The sequence below is a fragment of the Scyliorhinus torazame genome, chromosome 4, assembly GCF_047496885.1.
Source record: "Scyliorhinus torazame isolate Kashiwa2021f chromosome 4, sScyTor2.1, whole genome shotgun sequence".
Taxonomy (NCBI): domain Eukaryota; kingdom Metazoa; phylum Chordata; class Chondrichthyes; order Carcharhiniformes; family Scyliorhinidae; genus Scyliorhinus; species Scyliorhinus torazame.
In genome coordinates, this window is record NC_092710.1 from 296,042,595 (window position 1) to 296,060,289 (window position 17,695).

A 17,695-nucleotide genomic window follows, 5' to 3' on the forward strand; every position below is an offset into this window, starting at 1 on the left:
GCTGCCTTTAAATCTGCACATTGTCTTGTTAACTGTGCTACCCGCTGTTCTGTCTCTTCTCGTACCAAAATTGCACGCAGTGTATCTTGGTAGACTTTATCGTACTGAGTCTGAAAGCTGCTAAGATGAACTGAACAAGATTGGTGCGCTCGTTTGACATCAGCCACCTCTTTATCTTTAGCTGCCAACTGTTCCCGGAGTTGCTCATTAATCTTTTCACATTCACTATAGTTTCCCTCATTCTTCTCCTCTTTCTCAACTAGCTATCTGCGGAGCGTCCTCACGACCTCCTCTGTGCCTCGCAACTGTGCCAAACAGGACACTATTGCCATTGGCTTACAAACGTTCGCTGCATTCTTATGTACCTCGGTTAGGTTGCCCCACCAGGTTTGTCTTATGCTTCCTGGGCCTGACTCATCATTTGAACAAAACTCGGACCAAAGGGGCCATCCTTTCCCCTTCAAATACTTCCTCAACTCTTCTTCCCATATGGGGCACTGCTCTGCTCTGTTGGTCGCTGAGACCTCGGGTTCCTGTGGGTTCATTAGGCTTTCCATCACTTGTGGCCATTGCTACTATTATCTGTTTTCCTACCGTTAATTTCTCTGTTTTCCTACCTCTAAGTTCTCTTTTGCTCTGCTTCTAACTTCTCTTTTCCTACCGTCAATTTGGGACAGGGGGAATAAGACGGTGATTTGAACAGCAGGTATGGCCCAGGCTATTTTCCGGTTCACAATACTCCCGATAGTTTAACGCAAAATCTAACGAGTTAACCTTATATCCCTGTTAGTACGCATGCAGGTTAATACACACTTCCGAATCTTGGTGATTTGATCGATACGGGCCTTACACTTGTGGTTTCTTTCACTTTTCTTCAATTGGATTTCTAATGCAAAGTTTTGTGGGTTCTTTCGGAGTGACAAGATCACTTCTAGGTTTCCAGTCAGATGTCGCCACTGGAGACGCCAATAATGTTGCTCTTTTTAATGAGTGGAATACTACCCCACCAATGTCACCAATAATGTTGCCAAATTAACTAGATATGGCAGTTATTAATGATAATATTGCTTTTCAGAGTCGCCAGGTATCAAATGATACCACCACAAGGCTTTACTGGATATCGATCAAAGACCAAACAACCAGTTGGTCAGTTCAAGTTCAAAGATAGTTTATTTACACACAAGGATTACTTCAACATGCAACATAAAACACTACAAGTTAAACTACACCTAACAACTACAATAACCTATACTTAACTTCAGGGCAACCGGCTCTATGCAGATGAACAAGGCCTTTGTTCGGATCTTGCGTGGCTGGGTAGAAGAAGTGGCTTCGTTTCTGCTGAGCTCAGCCGTCTGATAGCGATCGTTGGTCTTGAACTTGTCTTCTGGTCGTAATGCGACACTTGGTTTTAGGCGTAGGCCGGGGCCAAGAGAGATTGAACACATGGCTGTGTCTCTTTTTTATCCCTCTGGGATTTCGTGCGCTTTGGGGCGGTCCTTAGCTTTGGACCCAATAATTCGACAGGCTTCGATCACTGCCTTTGATTTTGGCCAATAAAAGGGCGGGTGCCTTGATGGCTGGGCGTGTCCTGAGCGGTCATTGACCTTGGCTGTTTGGGCTTTCTTAGCAAAGGGAGTGGCACCGGTTAGTCTGCATCTGTATCAGTTACCTGAGTACAGTCCTTTTGTTCTGGGGAAATGGGCCATTAGAATGCAAATGAGCGGGGGTTTCGATCGCATCTAGCTATCTGGGTTGCAAATACACACACAAGCTCGGAGTGTGTCTGAGTCCTGGGTTGGCCATAATTCCCATGGTCCTTTGCAGGTGGCCATCTGAGATGGCTACACAAGCATTTCATTTATTGATCTAATTCTAAAAGTGCAACTAGTAAACCAGGTACTCACGCTCCATAAGCTTCATTTTCTTCTGCTCAGAGTGAAGGTAGGTGCTGAGGTAGAAGATGACAGGTAGGAAAAGGAGAAACGTTGACACTGCAATGACTGGAACGGTATCACTACAGGGAACAGTGCAGTTATAGGTTTTGCTCCACAGCTGCCGTGTCAAGTTCATCTGATAGCATCAAAACATAAGCAAAACAGGAGGTCAAATTATTGTGACTAAATTACATTTTGTAAATTATTATATGGATAGTTTTGCAAAGTACTTAGTAATGAGACATTTTATGTACTTAATTACCAAGTCAAAATGACTTAGATTCCACAGATACAAATAATAATTTTTGAAGTGCAATGATTCCTTATGTAAAGTGACGGATTAGAAGATAGTTCAAGCTACTCCCATCAGTGTTTTCTGACCTTTATTTCTTATCTCTATTATCTCTTCTGAGCCAAGATTCTTCTTCATTACTGACCATACGTCATCCTTGATTATCAAGGCCATCCCACCTACTTACCCATCCTCTTTCATTTCAAAACATTAAGTATTTTGGAAAAGTTAGTTCCCAACATTGTTCACCATGGAAGTATGCTTTTGTAAAGGCTACTCGATCAAACATTCATCTCTATTTATGCAATCTTGTTATATGAATGCTTTGTGCCTTCAGATAAGTGCCTTAATTTTAACTTACCATTTTTTCATAATTTGGTTTTATTCATTGATGCAAAACTATTGTTAAATTTAGTGTCACACTCTGCTCATCCTTACCCAATTGCTACATTGATCTGTAGCCTTGACTTATTTTTTTCATATTATAAATTTCCCCTCACTTTAAACTTCATTTTGCCTTTTAAAAGCCCGATATACAGCCCTGGTTCTGTGTCTGTTTTAATCGGCACATGTTCAGCTAGTTCCAACTTGCTGAAAAATCCAACAATCAAATATATTCAATGGCCTTTGCATCAAAATAGGTTTAGAATTAGATTGCTACTGAGGTATGACAGCACTGTAGAGGGGATAGATATTGCATAGTTCTCAGTTTACTTACTGCATCAACAATGTCTATACACATGATGGGCTGCGTATCTGCCATTTTGTTGTACCATTTAGTTAAATTATTGTAAGACGTTTTACACTTAATACAAAGATCAGAACGGTTGCCATGGTCTGGGTATTTCTGCAAAACAAAAATCATTACATTTCACTTTGTGGCACCAAAATGTTAGCCCACCAAGTCATCACACATATACACTCAAGATAACAGAATTGCATGAGACCGATCATAGATCAGAAAGTAATACAACACAATGTATGGGCTCAGATGAACGAGACACAAAGAATATGTAGACATTGGGAAACAGCAGAAGAAACAAATAAAATATTTCCACAAAAAAATGGCAGAAACATTAACAATAACATAATAATCTTAATTATTGTCACAAGTAGGCTTACATTAACACTGCAATGAAGTTACTGTGAAAATCCTCTCGCCGTCACACTCCGGCGCCTGTTCAGTTACACAGAGGGAGAATTCAGAATGTCCAAATTACCTAACAGCACGTCTTTCGGGACTTGTGGGAGGAAGCCAGAGCACCCGGAGGAAACGGGGTTTTGGGGTGGGGGGAGAACTTGCAGACTCCGCACAGACAGTGACTCAAGCCGGGAATTGAACCTGGTACCCTGGCGCTGTGAAGCAACAATGCTAACCACTGTGCTACCATACCGCCCACGCCAGGGCGAGATTATGTCCTGTTGCCATCTGAAGGACAAGAGCATCTACTACCATCTAGAAGGCCAAGAGCAGCAGATACCTGGGAAACCCACCACCTGGAGGTTCTCCTCCAAGTCACTCACCACCCTGACTTGAAAATATATCGCCATTCCTTCACTGTCACTGGACAACATCCTGGAACTCCCTCCCCAACAGCACAGTGGGTGTACCTGCACCTCAAGGACTAAGCGGTTCAAGAAAGCAACTCACCATCACCTTCTGAAGGGCAATTAGGGATGGGCAATAATGCTGGTCTAATCAGCGACGCCCACATCCCATAAATGAATTTTAAAATAAATTCATTAAAAAACATTAGTAGAAAATTGCAATGTTGTAATTAGCTACAAGGTGGAGAAACTTGGTTTGTTCTCAATGGAACGATGGGGGTTGAGGGGGCGATCTGATAGAAGTTTATAAAATTATGAGGGGCATGGACAGAGTGGATAGTCAGAAACTTTTTCCCAAGGTGAAAGAGTCAATTACTAGGGGGCATAGGTTTAAGGTGCGAGGGGCAATGTTTAAAAGAGATGTAAAAGGAAAATTTTTTGTACACAGAGGATGGTGGTACACAGAGCCTGGAACTCGCTGCCAGGGGAGGTAGAGGAAGCAGATATGATAGTTACTTTTAAGGGGCGGCTTGACAAATAGGTACATAGGATGGGAATAGAGGGATATAGTCCACGGAATGGGAGGGGGTTTTAGTTCAGATGGGCAGCATGGTCGGTGCAGGCTTGGAGGGCCAAAGGGCCTATTCCTGTGCTGTAATTTTCTTTGTTCTTTGTAGTGGGAACATTTGAATCATGGTTCAATACAGAGTATGTTTAGATATGTCAAGCTAGGTAAAGAGGGGCAGCACGGTGGCACAGTGGGTTAGTCCTGCAGCCTCATGGTGCCAAGGTTCCAGGTTCGATCCCGGCTCTGGGTCGCTGTGTGTGTAGTTTGCACATTTGCCCCGTGTTTGCGTGGGTTTCACCCCCACAATCCAAAGATGTGCAGGCTAGGTGGATTGGCCACCTTAATTGCTCCTTAATTGGAAAAAATGAATTGGGTACTCTAAATTTTTTTAAAAGCTAGTCAGGAACAACAGGGGAAGAAGAATCAGTCCTGTTGAAAGTAGTCCAGTTAGACATGTCAAATACCAAAACACCAAGTTAATATCTTTCACCTCAATTGTAAAAAGGTGGACAATTAGCTCTACGAAGAAATAAAAAGCATATGGGAGAACAGGAAAGTTCTTTTAATAGGATATTTCGATCAACCTAAACTGCAAAAATGTAAGTAAAAAAAACGTGGGAACTGCTTCGGTCCAGGCAGCATCCGAGGAGAAAAACAGCATTAATGTTTCATGTCGATGTGACATTCAATCAGAACTGAAGTAGTACAGAACTGTTAATAGATGTATTACATTTATTTCCATATTCAGTTCTGAAAAAAATCATCCTGACTCGAAACATTAACGCCTTCACAAGCCACAGATGCTGCCTAACCTGAGCATTTTGTTTTTATTTTACATTTCCAGCATCTACAGCATACAAGGGCATAGTATATAAGGGCAGCACGGTGGCGCCGTGGTTAGCATTGCTGCCTCACGGCGCCGAGGTCCCTGGTTCGATCCCGGCTCTGGGTCACTGTCCATGTGGAGTTTGCACATTCTCATCGTGTTTGCGTGGGTTAAGGGCTGATTTAGCTCAGTGGGCTAGACAGCTGGTTTATGATGCAGAATAAGGCCAGCAGTGCGGATTCAATTCCCGTACCAGCTTACCCGAACAGGTGCCAGAATGTGGCAACTAGGGGCTTTTCACAGTAACTTCATACTTGTGACAATAAACGGTTATTATATTACTTTGATATTACAGCAAAAATGTAAGCTGTTTGGAGGCAGAGTTAGTAGGTATCATACATAGGTGCCTCTTGGCCCAGTACGTCGAGCGTACAGAGTGTAGTTCTGGCCTCCCCATTTTAGAACTTCCAATCAGTTACTGGAGTACAGCAGAATTCCAAGATCCCAGATCTTGGGAAGAAATGACGAATGTGATATAAAATAGTTAGTTTAAATATATTAGTTCCAGTAATGTAGATGTAGGCCAGTCTAATTCTATTGAGTTCACAGACAAAGGATTTCAGAAAGCATGGCAAGGAAGGGGGGAGGGGTGTCTGGTGGAGGAGGAGAAAAGGATGCTGGGTAACAAGAGGCCCAGGGTTAAGGAATGAGAAGTGAGCCAATTAGGATGTATGGCCAGGTCAGGAGGGGTATAGGATGACCTATGGGAATCTGTATGTGAAACTTTATGCCATTTGAATATATTTGCAGAGATCCCTTTGTCTCAGACTTATTCGTTTCCAAGGGGTCCAGGAGACTGGTTCTGTGTCCCTGAGAAGCGAGTTAGACTTGCAAGTTGGGTAAAAATAAATAATACTATGCCTACAAATCCATCTCGAGTTTTATTGAGGCCAGACCGACGGGTAAAGAATTCAACATTTGTCAGAAAGATCGACTACCCTGGATCTTTCTCATTTGTAAAGTGAAGACTGACTGGGGAATATGCTAAAAGTGTCTACAATTTGCAAAAATTAAGTCCAGCCAAGCTGTCCTGCTGTGAACAGAATTTGTTTTTATTTTAAAAAATAATTTAGAGTATCCAATTCATTTTTTCCAATTAAGGGGAAATTTAGTATGGCCAATCCACCTATCCTGCACATCTGTGTTGTGGGGACGAAATCCACGCAAACATGGGGAGAATGTGCAAACTCCACACGGACAGTGACCCAGAGCCAGGATCGAACCTGGGACTTCGGCGCCGTGATGTGTACAGAATTTAAGCACAAGGGGCCATATCAACAACTAAGGAGAGTAGGAAGTAGCAATTGTAAGTGGAACTTGCACATATTGAAGAATGGTGAAAAGAAATACAGGAAAGTTACAGATCCATTAATTTTACTTCCATTCTATGTAAAGCAATGAGTGATTATCACGAGTGAACCTGACGATAATCTATATATCAGTAACCTCATCAATAGGAGTCAGCATGAATTCTGAAGGGGATCTCATTAATCTCCATGGCTTCTTTAAGGAGTGACAACCAAGTGGGACTGTGCTAGCCATGTGACCCTGTTGTTATTCTAGTATTTCATGCTCTTTCATTGGAGAATAGGTTGAAGCAGTGAAAAAATGTGTCGGCTACTTAACAGTTCAACAATCCATGACAATCCACTTCTTCCATGGCTGTAACCTATCTTTATAGCTGCCAACAGTAAGGCTAGTCCATACAGCTGGAGCATTTTATGTTCTCCTACAACCAATTTGGTGAGGGAACAGCCACACACATTCAGGAAACGCAAGATGTGCGGAGCAGGGTTCGAACCTTGTACCTGACACTAGAGGTGGGAATGCTATACTGAAGCCAAAGGATCTCCCCTCATGACTTGGTGAACAGGAGTTTGAACATCCAAAAACTTTTTGACAAAGTTCCACATGAAAGATCATTAATTAAAGTTAGTTACGGGAATTCAGAGCAAACATTAAATAAAGCAACGGATTGAAGGGCAGAAAACCATGAATATTTGTATGGGGATTACCTAACAATCAGAAAGATGGAGCTGGAACTTCCGGGTGCGGCGATGACCAGCTAAGTCGCACGTTTTGGCAGCTCCCGGTGGAACGGACTTTTGGGCTCTTAATAAGAGCCCCAACGGCAATTTTAACGGCTAAAAGCACTGTGCGGTAAACCAGAAGGGAATCCCCCCTGGACACGGATGGAAAAAGGAGAGGAAAGTGGCCGGATTGCGGTGGATCCTTTAGAGCAGCGGCAAGGAAGGCAAGCAAAAACCAAGGTGACGTCGGACGGTGGCAATTTAACATGGGGCCCTGAACAACACGAGTTCTTGAAGCGCTGCGTGGAAGAACTTAAAAAGGAGATGAAGAAGGAGCTGTTGGCCCCGATATTACAGGCGATTGAAGGGCGAAAGGATGAGCAAAAGACCCAGGAGCAGGAGCTTCGGGTCGTGAAGGCAAAGGCTGCCGAGAACGAGGACGATATACAGGGCCTGGTGGTGAAGACGGAGATGCACGAGGCACACCATAAAAGGTGTGTGGAAAGGCTGGAGGTGCTGGAGAATAATGTGAGGAGGAAGAATTTAAGGATTCTTGGTCTTCCCGAGGGTGCAGAGGGGGCGGACGTCGGGGCATATGTGCGCACGATGCTGCACTCGTTAATGGGATCGGAGGCCCCGACGGGTCCGTTGGAGGTGGAGGGAGCCTATCGAGTTATGGCGCGAAGACCGAGGGCTGGAGAAATTCCCCGAGCCATAGTGGTGATATTTCTCCGATATAAGGACAGAGAGATGGTCCTCAGATGGGCAAAGAAAACTCGGAGCAGTAGGTGGGAGAACGCGGTGATCCACGTATATCAGGATTGGAGTGCGGAGGTGGCGAGAAGGAGGGCGAGCTTTAATCGGGCCAAGGCGGTGCTTCATAAAAGGAAGGTCAAATTTGGAATGCTGCAGCCGGCAAGACTGTGGGTCACACATCAAGGGAAACACCACTACTTTGAAACGGCGGATGAGGCATGGACATTTATTGTGAAGAGAAATTGGAATAAGTGGGTTATAAAAAAAGAACGTTTGAGACAAAGTGGTGGGGCGAAGAGGGGGGAAAAAGGGGGGGGGAGAGATGATTTTTAAGTTGTTAATCCTGCGACCCGGTAACTTTTCTCTCTTCCCCTTGTTGTGGGGGAGGGAGGGAAGGAGGTGGAGGAGCTGGGGGCGTCGGCCATTGGGGGCGGGGCCAAAAGGGAAGCGCGGGCTTTGGTCCCGCGCTGTGATAATTATGGCGGGAACAGGGAAGCAGGAAGCGTCGCACAGTGCGAGCCGAGGTCACGGAGGGAAGCCAAGGTCGGCCAGAGTTTGCTGACTTCTGGGAGCAACATGGGGGGTGCAATTACGCTAGTGGGGGATCTAGCGGGGAGGGTGGGGGGGTTAACTGGGTTGCTGCTGCTGGGGAGAAGGGGGAGCTCGTATGGGGTGGGGTGGGCGGGGCGGGCGGGCACCACCTGGGGGGGACACAGCTACGTGGGAACCGGGTGAGGAGCTGGAAAAAAAAAAAGGGGGGGATGGCTAGTCGACAAGGGGGGTGGGGGGGTAAAGAGCCCCCCAACCCGGCTGATCACGTGGAATGTGAGAGGGCTGAACGGGCCGATAAAGAGGGCACGGGTACTCGCACACCTAAAGAAACTTAAGGCAGATGTGGTTATGCTACAGGAGACGCATTTGAAACTGATAGACCAGGTCAGACTACGCAAAGGATGGGTGGGGCAGGTGTTTCATTCGGGGCTAGATGCAAAAAACAGGGGGGTGGCTATACTAGTGGGGAAGCGGGTAATGTTTGAGGCAAAGACCATAGTGGCGGATAGTGGGGGCAGATACGTGATGGTGAGTGGCAAATTACAGGGGGAGGCGGTGATCTTAGTGAACGTATATGCCCCGAACTGGGATGATGCCAACTTTATGAGGCGCATGCTAGGACGTATCCCGGACCTAGAGGCGGGGAAGCTGGTAATGGGTGGAGATTTTAACACGGTGCTGGAACCAGGGCTGGACAGATTGAGGTCCAGGACCGGAAGGAGGCCGGCAGCAGCTAGGGTGCTTAAGGACTTTATGGAGCAGATGGGAGGAGTAGACCCCTGGAGATTTAGTAGACCTAGGAGTAAGGAGTTTTCGTTTTTCGCCTATGTCCACAAAGTTTATTCACGGATAGACTTTTTTGTTTTGGGAAGGGCGCTGATCCCGAAGGTGACGGGGACGGAGTATACGGCTATAGCTATTTCGGATCACGCTCCACATTGGGTGGACTTGGAGGTAGGGGAGGAAAAAGAACAGCGTCCACCCTGGAGAATGGACATGGGACTATTGGCGGACGAGGAGGTGTGCTTAAGGGTGAGGGGGTGTATTGAAAGGTACTTGGAACTCAATGATAATGGAGAGGTCCAGATGGGAGTGGTCTGGGAGGCGCTGAAGGCAGTGGTTAGAGGGGAGCTGATATCAATCAGGGCACATAAAGGAAAGCAGGAGGGTAGGGAACGGGAGCGGTTGCTGAAAGAACTTCTGAGGGTGGACAGGCAATATGCGGAGGCACCGGAGGAGGGACTGTACAGGGAAAGGCAAAGGCTACATGTAGAATTTGATTTGCTGACTACGGGTAATGCGGAGGCACAATGGAGGAAGGCACAGGGTGTACAGTACGAATATGGGGAGAAGGCGAGCAGGTTGCTGGCCCACCAACTGAGGAAAAGGGGAGCAGCGAGGGAGATAGGGGGAGTGAGAGATGAGGAGGGAGAGATGGAGTGGGGAGCGGAGAGAGTGAATGGAGTGTTCAAGGCATTCTATGAAAGATTATATGAAGCTCAGCCCCCGGATGGGAAGGAGAGAATGATGTGTTTTCTGGACCAGCTGGAATTTCCTAAGGTGGAGGAGCAGGAGAGGGTGCAGGTAGGGAATATACAGTGAATGGTAGAACCCTCAAGAGTATTGAAAGTCAATGAGATCTAGGAGTACAGGTCCACAGGTCATTGAAAGGGGCAACACAGGTGGAGAAGGTAGTCAAGAAGGCATACGGCATGCTTGCCTTCATTGGCCGGGGCATTGAGTATAAGAATTGGCAAGTCATGTTGCAGCTGTATAGAACCTTAGTTAGGCCACACTTGGAGTATAGTGTTCAATTCTGGTCGCCACACTACCAGAAGGATGTGGAAGCTTTAGAGAGGGTGCAGAAGAGATTTACCAGAATGTTGCCTGGTCTGGAGGGCATAAGCTATGAGGAGCGATTGAATAAACTCGGTTTAGTCTCACTGGAACGAAGGAGGTTGAGGGGCGACCTGATAGAGGTATACAAAATTATGAGGGGCATAGACAGAGTGGATAGTCAGAGGCTTTTCCCCAGGGTAGAGGGGTCAATTACTAGGGGGCATAGGTTTAAGGTGAGAGGGGCAAGGTTTAGAGTAGATGTACGAGGCAAGTTTTTTACGCAGAGGGTAGTGGGTGCCGGGAACTCACTACCGGAGGAGGTAGTGGAAGCAGGGACGATAGGGACATTTAAGGGGCATCTTGACAAATATATGAAGAGGATGGGAATAAAAGGATACGGACCCAGGAAGTGTAGAAGATTGTAGTTTAGTCGGGCAGTATGGTCGGCACGGGCTTGGAGGGCCGAAGGGCCTGTTCCTGTGCTGTACATTTCTTTGTTCTTTGTTTGAGAGGGTGGGACTGGGAGCACAGATTGAAACGGAGGAAGTAGTGAAAGGAATTAGGAGCATGCAGGCGGGGAAGGCCCCGGGACCAGACGGATTCCCAGTTGAATTTTATAGGAAATATGTGGACTTGCTGGCCCCGCTACTGATGAGAACCTTTAATGAGGCGAGGGAAAGGGGGCAGCTGCCCCCGACTATGTCAGAGGCAACGATATCGCTCCTCCTAAAGAAGGAAAAAGACCCGCTGCAATGCGGGTCCTATAGGCCTATTTCCCTCCTGAAACTGGACGCTAAGATTCTGGCCAAAGTAATGGCAATGAGGATAGAGGAGTGTGTCTCGGGGGTGGTCCATGAGGACCAAACTGGGTTTGTGAAGGGGAGACAGCTGAATACGAATATACGGAGGCTGCTAGGGGTAATGATGATGCCCCCACCAGAGGGGGAAGCGGAGATAGTGGTGGCGATGGATGCCGAGAAAGCATTTGATAGAGTGGAGTGGGATTATTTGTGGGAGGTGCTGAGGAGATTCGGCTTTGGAGATGGGTATATTAGATGGGTACAGCTGCTGTATAGGGCCCCGATGGCGAGCGTAGTCACGAATGGACGGGGGTCTGAATATTTTCGGCTCCATAGAGGGACGAGGCAGGGATGTCCTCTGTCCCCATTATTGTTTGCACTGGCAATTGAGCCCCTGGCAATAGCATTGAGGGGTTCCAGGAAGTGGAGGGGAGTACTCAGGGGAGAAGAACACCGGGTATCTCTGTATGCGGACGATTTGTTGTTATTTGTGGCGGACCCGGCGGAGGGGATGCCAGAGATAATGCGGATACTTGGGGAGTTTGGAGTTTTTTCAGGGTATAAATTGAACATGGGGAAAAGTGAGTTGTTTGTGGTGCATCCAGGGGAGCAGAGCAGAGAAATAGAGGACTTACCGTTGAGGAAGGTAACAAGGGACTTTCGGTACTTGGGGATCCAGATAGCCAAGAATTGGGGTATATTGCATAGGCTAAATTTAACGCGGTTGGTGGAGCAGATGGAGGAGGACTTTAAGAGATGGGACATGGTGTCCCTGTCACTGGCAGGGAGGGTGCAGGCGGTTAAAATGGTGGTCCTCCCGAGATTCCTTTTTGTGTTTCAGTGCCTCCCAGTGGTGGTCACGAAGGCATTTTTAAAAAGAATTGAGAAGAGTATTATGAGTTTTGTGTGGGCCGGGAAGATCCCGAGAGTGAGGAGGGGATTTTTGCAGCGTAGTAGGGATAGGGGGGGGGCTGGCACTACCGAGCCTAAGTGAGTACTACTGGGCCGCCAATATCTCAATGGTGTGTAAGTGGATGGGAGAAGAGGAGGGAGCGGGGTGGAAGAGATTGGAGAGGGCATCCTGCAGGGGGACTAGCCTACAAGCTATGGTGACGGCGCCGTTGCCGTTCTCACCGAAGAAATACACCACAAGCCCGGTGGTGGTGGCTACACTGAAAATTTGGGGGCAGTGGAGATGGCATAGGGGAAAGACGGGAACCTCGGTGCGGTCCCCGATAAGAAATAACCATAGGTTTGTTCCGGGGAGAATAGATGGGGGATTTGGAGCATGGCAAAGAGCAGGGGTAACACAATTGAGAGATCTGTTCGTAGATGGGACGTTTGCGAGTCTGGGAGCGCTGACGGAAAAATATGGGTTGCCCCAAGGGAATGCATTTCGGTATATGCAACTGAGGGCTTTTGCGAGGCAACAGGTGAGGGAATTCCCGCAGCTCCCGACGCAGGAGGTGAAGGATAGAGTGATCTCAGAGACATGGGTGAGGGACGGTAAGGTGTCAGACATATATAGGGAAATGAGGGACGAGGGGGAGATCATGGTAGATGAGCTGAAAGGGAAATGGGAAGAGGAGCTGGGGGAGGAGATTGAGGAGGGGCTGTGGGCTGATGCCCTAAGTAGGGTAAACTCATCGTCCTCGTGTGCCAGGCTCAGACTGATACAATTTAAGGTGTTACACAGGACGCATATGACTGGAGCACGGCTCAGTAAATTTTTTTGGAGTAGAGGATAGGTGTGCGAGATGCTCGAGAAGCCCAGCGAATCATACCCACATGTTCTGGTCATGCCCGGCACTACAGGGGTTTTGGGTGGGGGTGGCAAAGGTGCTTTCTAAGGTGGTGGGGGTCCAGGTCGAACCAAGCTGGGGGCTGGCTATATTTGGGGTTGCAGAAGAGCCGGGAGTGCAGGAGGCGAAAGAGGCTGATGTTTTGGCCTTTGCGTCCCTAGTAGCCCGGCGCAGGATATTGTTAATGTGGAAGGAAGCCAAGCCCCCGGGTGTGGAGACCTGGATAAATGACATGGCAGGGTTTATAAAGTTGAAACGGATTAATTCGTTCTAAGGGGGTCGGCTCAAGGGTTCACCAGGCGGTGGCAACCGTTCGTCGAATACCTCACAGAAAGATAGAGGGAATGGAAAAGAAGAAGACAGCAGCAGCAACCCGGGGGGGGGGGGGGGGGGAGGAAATCAGAAGGACTCTCAGGGATGTTATTGTATATGCATAGGTATTTGGTGTATGTAATTGTATATTGGATTGTATTTTTGGAGAGTATTTATCGTGGACAAGGCAGTTGCCATTTAGTTTTGTTTTTGTTCATATATTATTTATTTATTTGTTTAAAACTGGCCATTGTTATTTATATTGTTTTATTGATGTATAAAGGAAACACTACGTACTGTTATGTTTGGCCAAAAAATCTTGAATAAAATATATCGTAAAAAAAAAAAAGAAAGATGGAGCTGGAATGTCGAGTGAAATGCCACAATTCTTAGCTGGGGAGTGGGGAGGGAAAAGGGATAAAAATATTTGTGAAGTAGAGAACAGTTTTATCTACTAATCAACAAAGGAATTCACAGCTAACTGGACCAGAAAAACATGAAGTCACTGAGATAACAAATTCCTTTCAAATTAATGTGGAATCTCTAGCTTGGCTGTGTCGGTTCAGGTGCTATGAATGGGGAAAATTAAAATAGCGGATGCTACTAATAAAGAACAGTGGATAATTTAATACTGAACAGTTTTACTTCATAAGAAGCACTTGGATTCATTAGTTACACATTTATAATACTAATCTTTATTATTGACTCAAGTAGGCTTACATTAACACTGCAATAAAAGTTACTGTGAAAATCCCCCAGTCGCCAAACTCCAGCGCCTGTTCATGTACATGGAGGGAGAATTCAGAATGTCCAAATTACCTAACAGCACGTCTTTCAGGACTTGTGGGAGGAAACTGGAGCACCTGGAGGAAACCCAAGTAGACATGGGGAGAATGTGCAGACTCCACACAGACAGTAACCCAAGCTGGGAATCGAACTTGGGACCGTGGCGCTGTGAAGCAACAGTGCTAACCATTGTGCTACCGTGCTGCTCACTTCACATACTGTGAACTACTTGTGGTGTAGTGACTGTCTTAAAGACAATCATGCAAACATTTTGCATTTTCTTAGACCCAGCCAACGAGAACAAGAGCCGCCTCTGAAAATAAAAACGTAAACCTCAGGAAGAGCCACAAGATTGGTTGTTTCTTTTGAGTTCGTGGGGGTGGATGAAAAGGTTAGAATACTGTCAACCGTTGTACAAAAATGGTTGTATTGGAGTTATCTGGAAAACTGTTAACTAAATGTTTTTTCATGGGGGGGCGGTTTGGGCGGCATGGGATATTTTTTGTATATTGTATGAATCTGGTTGAACATTTTATATGTTTATTAACTGAAAATTAGAATAAAAATATCTATAAAAAAAGATTCCTCAAAAAAATATACATATTTTGACCTTTGGTATAGATTAAACAACCAGTTAAAATAGTGGCGACAAAAAACAAAGATCGTCAAGGCGACAACTGGTTGCAACAACTTGGAGATGGGGGAGGGAAATGTCAGGTTCTCTTCGCTGGCTGAACTAAGGTGGGCCAAATGGCCTTCCTCACCCATAGAATCTCTACAGTGCAGAAGGAAGCTATTTGGCTCAATATGTCTGCACTGACCCGCACCCCAGCTAGGCCCACCTCCCCACCCAATTCCCCTATAGCACCACCTAAACTACACATCCCTGGACGAAGGGGCAATCTTATCATGGCCAATCCACTTAACCTGCATATCTTTGGACTGTGGGAGGAAAGCGGAGCACCGGGAGAAATTCCACGCAGACACGGGGAGAATGTGCAAACTTCACACAGTCACCTGAGGCTGGAATTGAACCCGGGTCCCTGGCGTTGTGAGACAGCAGTGCTAACCACTGTGCCACCCCATAATTATCTTGGGTAATGCTACTATAATAATCGCGGGTAATGCTACTAATTTTAAACAGCGATTGGGTGGCACTTTTTTCTACAATTTAAGTGACCCAGGCATCACACTAAAGTTGTGTTTTATTCAACAAGCCCATGAAATCAATAGCTCGCAAGTGAATTGATGCCCACTTTAGATAATTTTGTTTCCTTTCTTGCTATAACTAATAAGAAATGCTTTCCTAAATGTTTTTTCCCCAAACGAGATCACTCTCCCCTGCACACTGGGAAATACATTGTAATTAACTTATTGAATATTTTACTGCCAACTTCTGCTTCATTCGACTGAATAAAATAGATTTTTAATGACATGGATTACATTTGGCATTGACACAAACACGAGTATTTCTAAAAGCTGTTCCATTAATATGTACATAATCTGGCAAATTTAAATACCAAATATTTTTTTAAATGAGCATCCTTAGAATTTTATTGTCTCATTTTATCTTCTGGAATACAAAAACAGACACATTGTTGCTTTATTACTAATTTATAAATATTTTTCTTTCACTCCCTTCTCTGGATGCTCTACTTTCACGCCCTTTCTCCTTGCAGTTTAGTTTGCTGCAAGCTTGTGTTCTCTGGTCCAATCTCACCAGTACAAAAACAGAACTCTTAACAAGCATCTCACACTCAACAGAGTAGCACCACAACATTCTAATAAATGCATATACACAGCAGTGGGGGTGGAGGCATGGAAATGCAATGAAAGAGCATGCTGCAGAAAAACAAACTTGACCTGGCTGCTGCAATGTCTACATACTAAATATCTGATCCAAGAATGTGTGCAGTTAAGTTTACCGTCATAAGGAGATAAGTTAGTGACGTAGGGCCCCAGAATTTTTGGTGATTTGTGTTTAGATTGTGGATTTATGGGGCGGCACTGTGGTGCAGTGGTTAGCACTTCTGCATCACAGAGCTGAGGGCCCGGGTTCGATCCCGGCCCCAGATCACTGTCCGTATGGAGTTTGCACATTCTGCCGTGTCTGCATGGGTTTCATCCCCACAATCCAAAGATGTGCATGCTAAATTGCCCCTTAATTGGAACAAAATAATTGGGTATTCTAAAAAAAATTTTTAAGATTGTGGATTTATTGCAAAACAGGATTGCGGATCCATTATTTTCATTTACAACCTCTTTTGATACAAGCAGAGCAAAGTGAGATTAATATGTAAGTTACCGAATAACGGTCAAAACAATTCAGAGAATCATTCAGCATCTTCCTAAAGATTACAGTGTCCACTGATGGTGCTGTTCCGTTACTATTTAAACAGGCTGTTGAAGGAAAAGGAGACATCGGGTTAGTAAATAAAGACAGTTCAGCACTGCTGCACCTAGATTAGAATTGTAGAAAATATTTCAAACATTCAATACTTACATTTAAAAACCAAATAAAAATATTTTTTTAAAAATTCAATACTTGCATGACATTTATTCATAAAAAGGTTAAATGAAAATAGAGCAATTCCAGACTGTAAAATAATCCTAAATCAAAGTTTTCTTCAACTTTATGAACAATCTAACCACCCTCCCATGCAAAAGTTAAACTAAGATTATTGGGGCATGCAAGATTCTTTCCATTATTTATTCACTAGGTGTGGGCTTCACTAACAATGTTAGCATTTTTTGCCCTTGAGAAAATGATGGTTAAGCCACCTTCTTAAACTACTGAAGTCCATTTGGTGAGGTTAATCCCACCATGCTTTAGGGAGGATTTCCAGGATTTTGACCAAGCGATGAACAAGGAGCAATAAATGTCCAGGTCAGGATGGTGTGCTGCAGTGGCGGGTTCTTGCATGTGTTGGTGTTCTCAAGGACAAGCTGCCCTCCTCCTTCTAGGTGGTAGAGGTAGTTGGTTTGGAAAGTGGTGTTGAAGAAGTCTTGAGGAGTGCATCCTGTAGTTGATGCGCAGTGTAACCAGTGCGCCAATGGTGGAGGCAATAAGTATTTACAGTGGTGAATGATGTGCCAATCAAGCAGGCTGTTTCTTCCTAGATGGCACCAAGTTAGGTGGAATTTTCCTCTTTTTTTTCTCTCCAAAGTGCCGGTTCCGTTGAAAAAAACGGGGAAAATCCTGCAGGTGCCTACTCCAGGAAAACACATATATTCAGCTAATTTAACAAAACAAACTTCCCCATGTGATTCACGCTGCACTCGTGCCAGCTCACCACTGATACGCTCGCCCTGGGAAAATGTAATCTCTTTAATCAGTGGGACGCTCCTTTCAAACTCCTCCCCGCCACTTGTTCCAAGTCCAGTGCTACCACAAAGACAGCACCACAATTCATCTGGATTCAAGAACTGCACACAATACTCTAGCTGTGACTGGACCAATGTTTTATACAGTTCCAACATAACCTCCCCTGCTCTTAAACTCTATGCCTCGCCTAATAAAAGCTAGTAGACATTATATCATACCATATGAGGTTATTCATAAATGCCCTGCCTTCTCAACCTTGTCC

At 45.5% G+C, this 17,695-nt stretch overlaps 1 protein-coding gene across 3 annotated transcripts in view; it reads right to left on the reverse strand.

Moving 5' to 3' along the window:
* ostm1 (osteoclastogenesis associated transmembrane protein 1) overlaps nucleotides 1–17,695 on the reverse strand; it is a 41,868-nt gene that overhangs the window by 9,207 nt on the left and 14,966 nt on the right. For all 3 annotated transcript variants that reach the window (XM_072499957.1, XM_072499958.1, XM_072499959.1), the window contains 3 exons: nucleotides 16,414–16,508; nucleotides 2,948–3,076; nucleotides 1,908–2,073 (listed from right to left, as the gene is read on the reverse strand). In XM_072499957.1, the coding sequence (XP_072356058.1) occupies nucleotides 1,908–2,073; nucleotides 2,948–3,076; nucleotides 16,414–16,508 (390 nt within the window). The remainder of the gene's footprint in view (nucleotides 1–1,907; nucleotides 2,074–2,947; nucleotides 3,077–16,413; nucleotides 16,509–17,695) is intronic.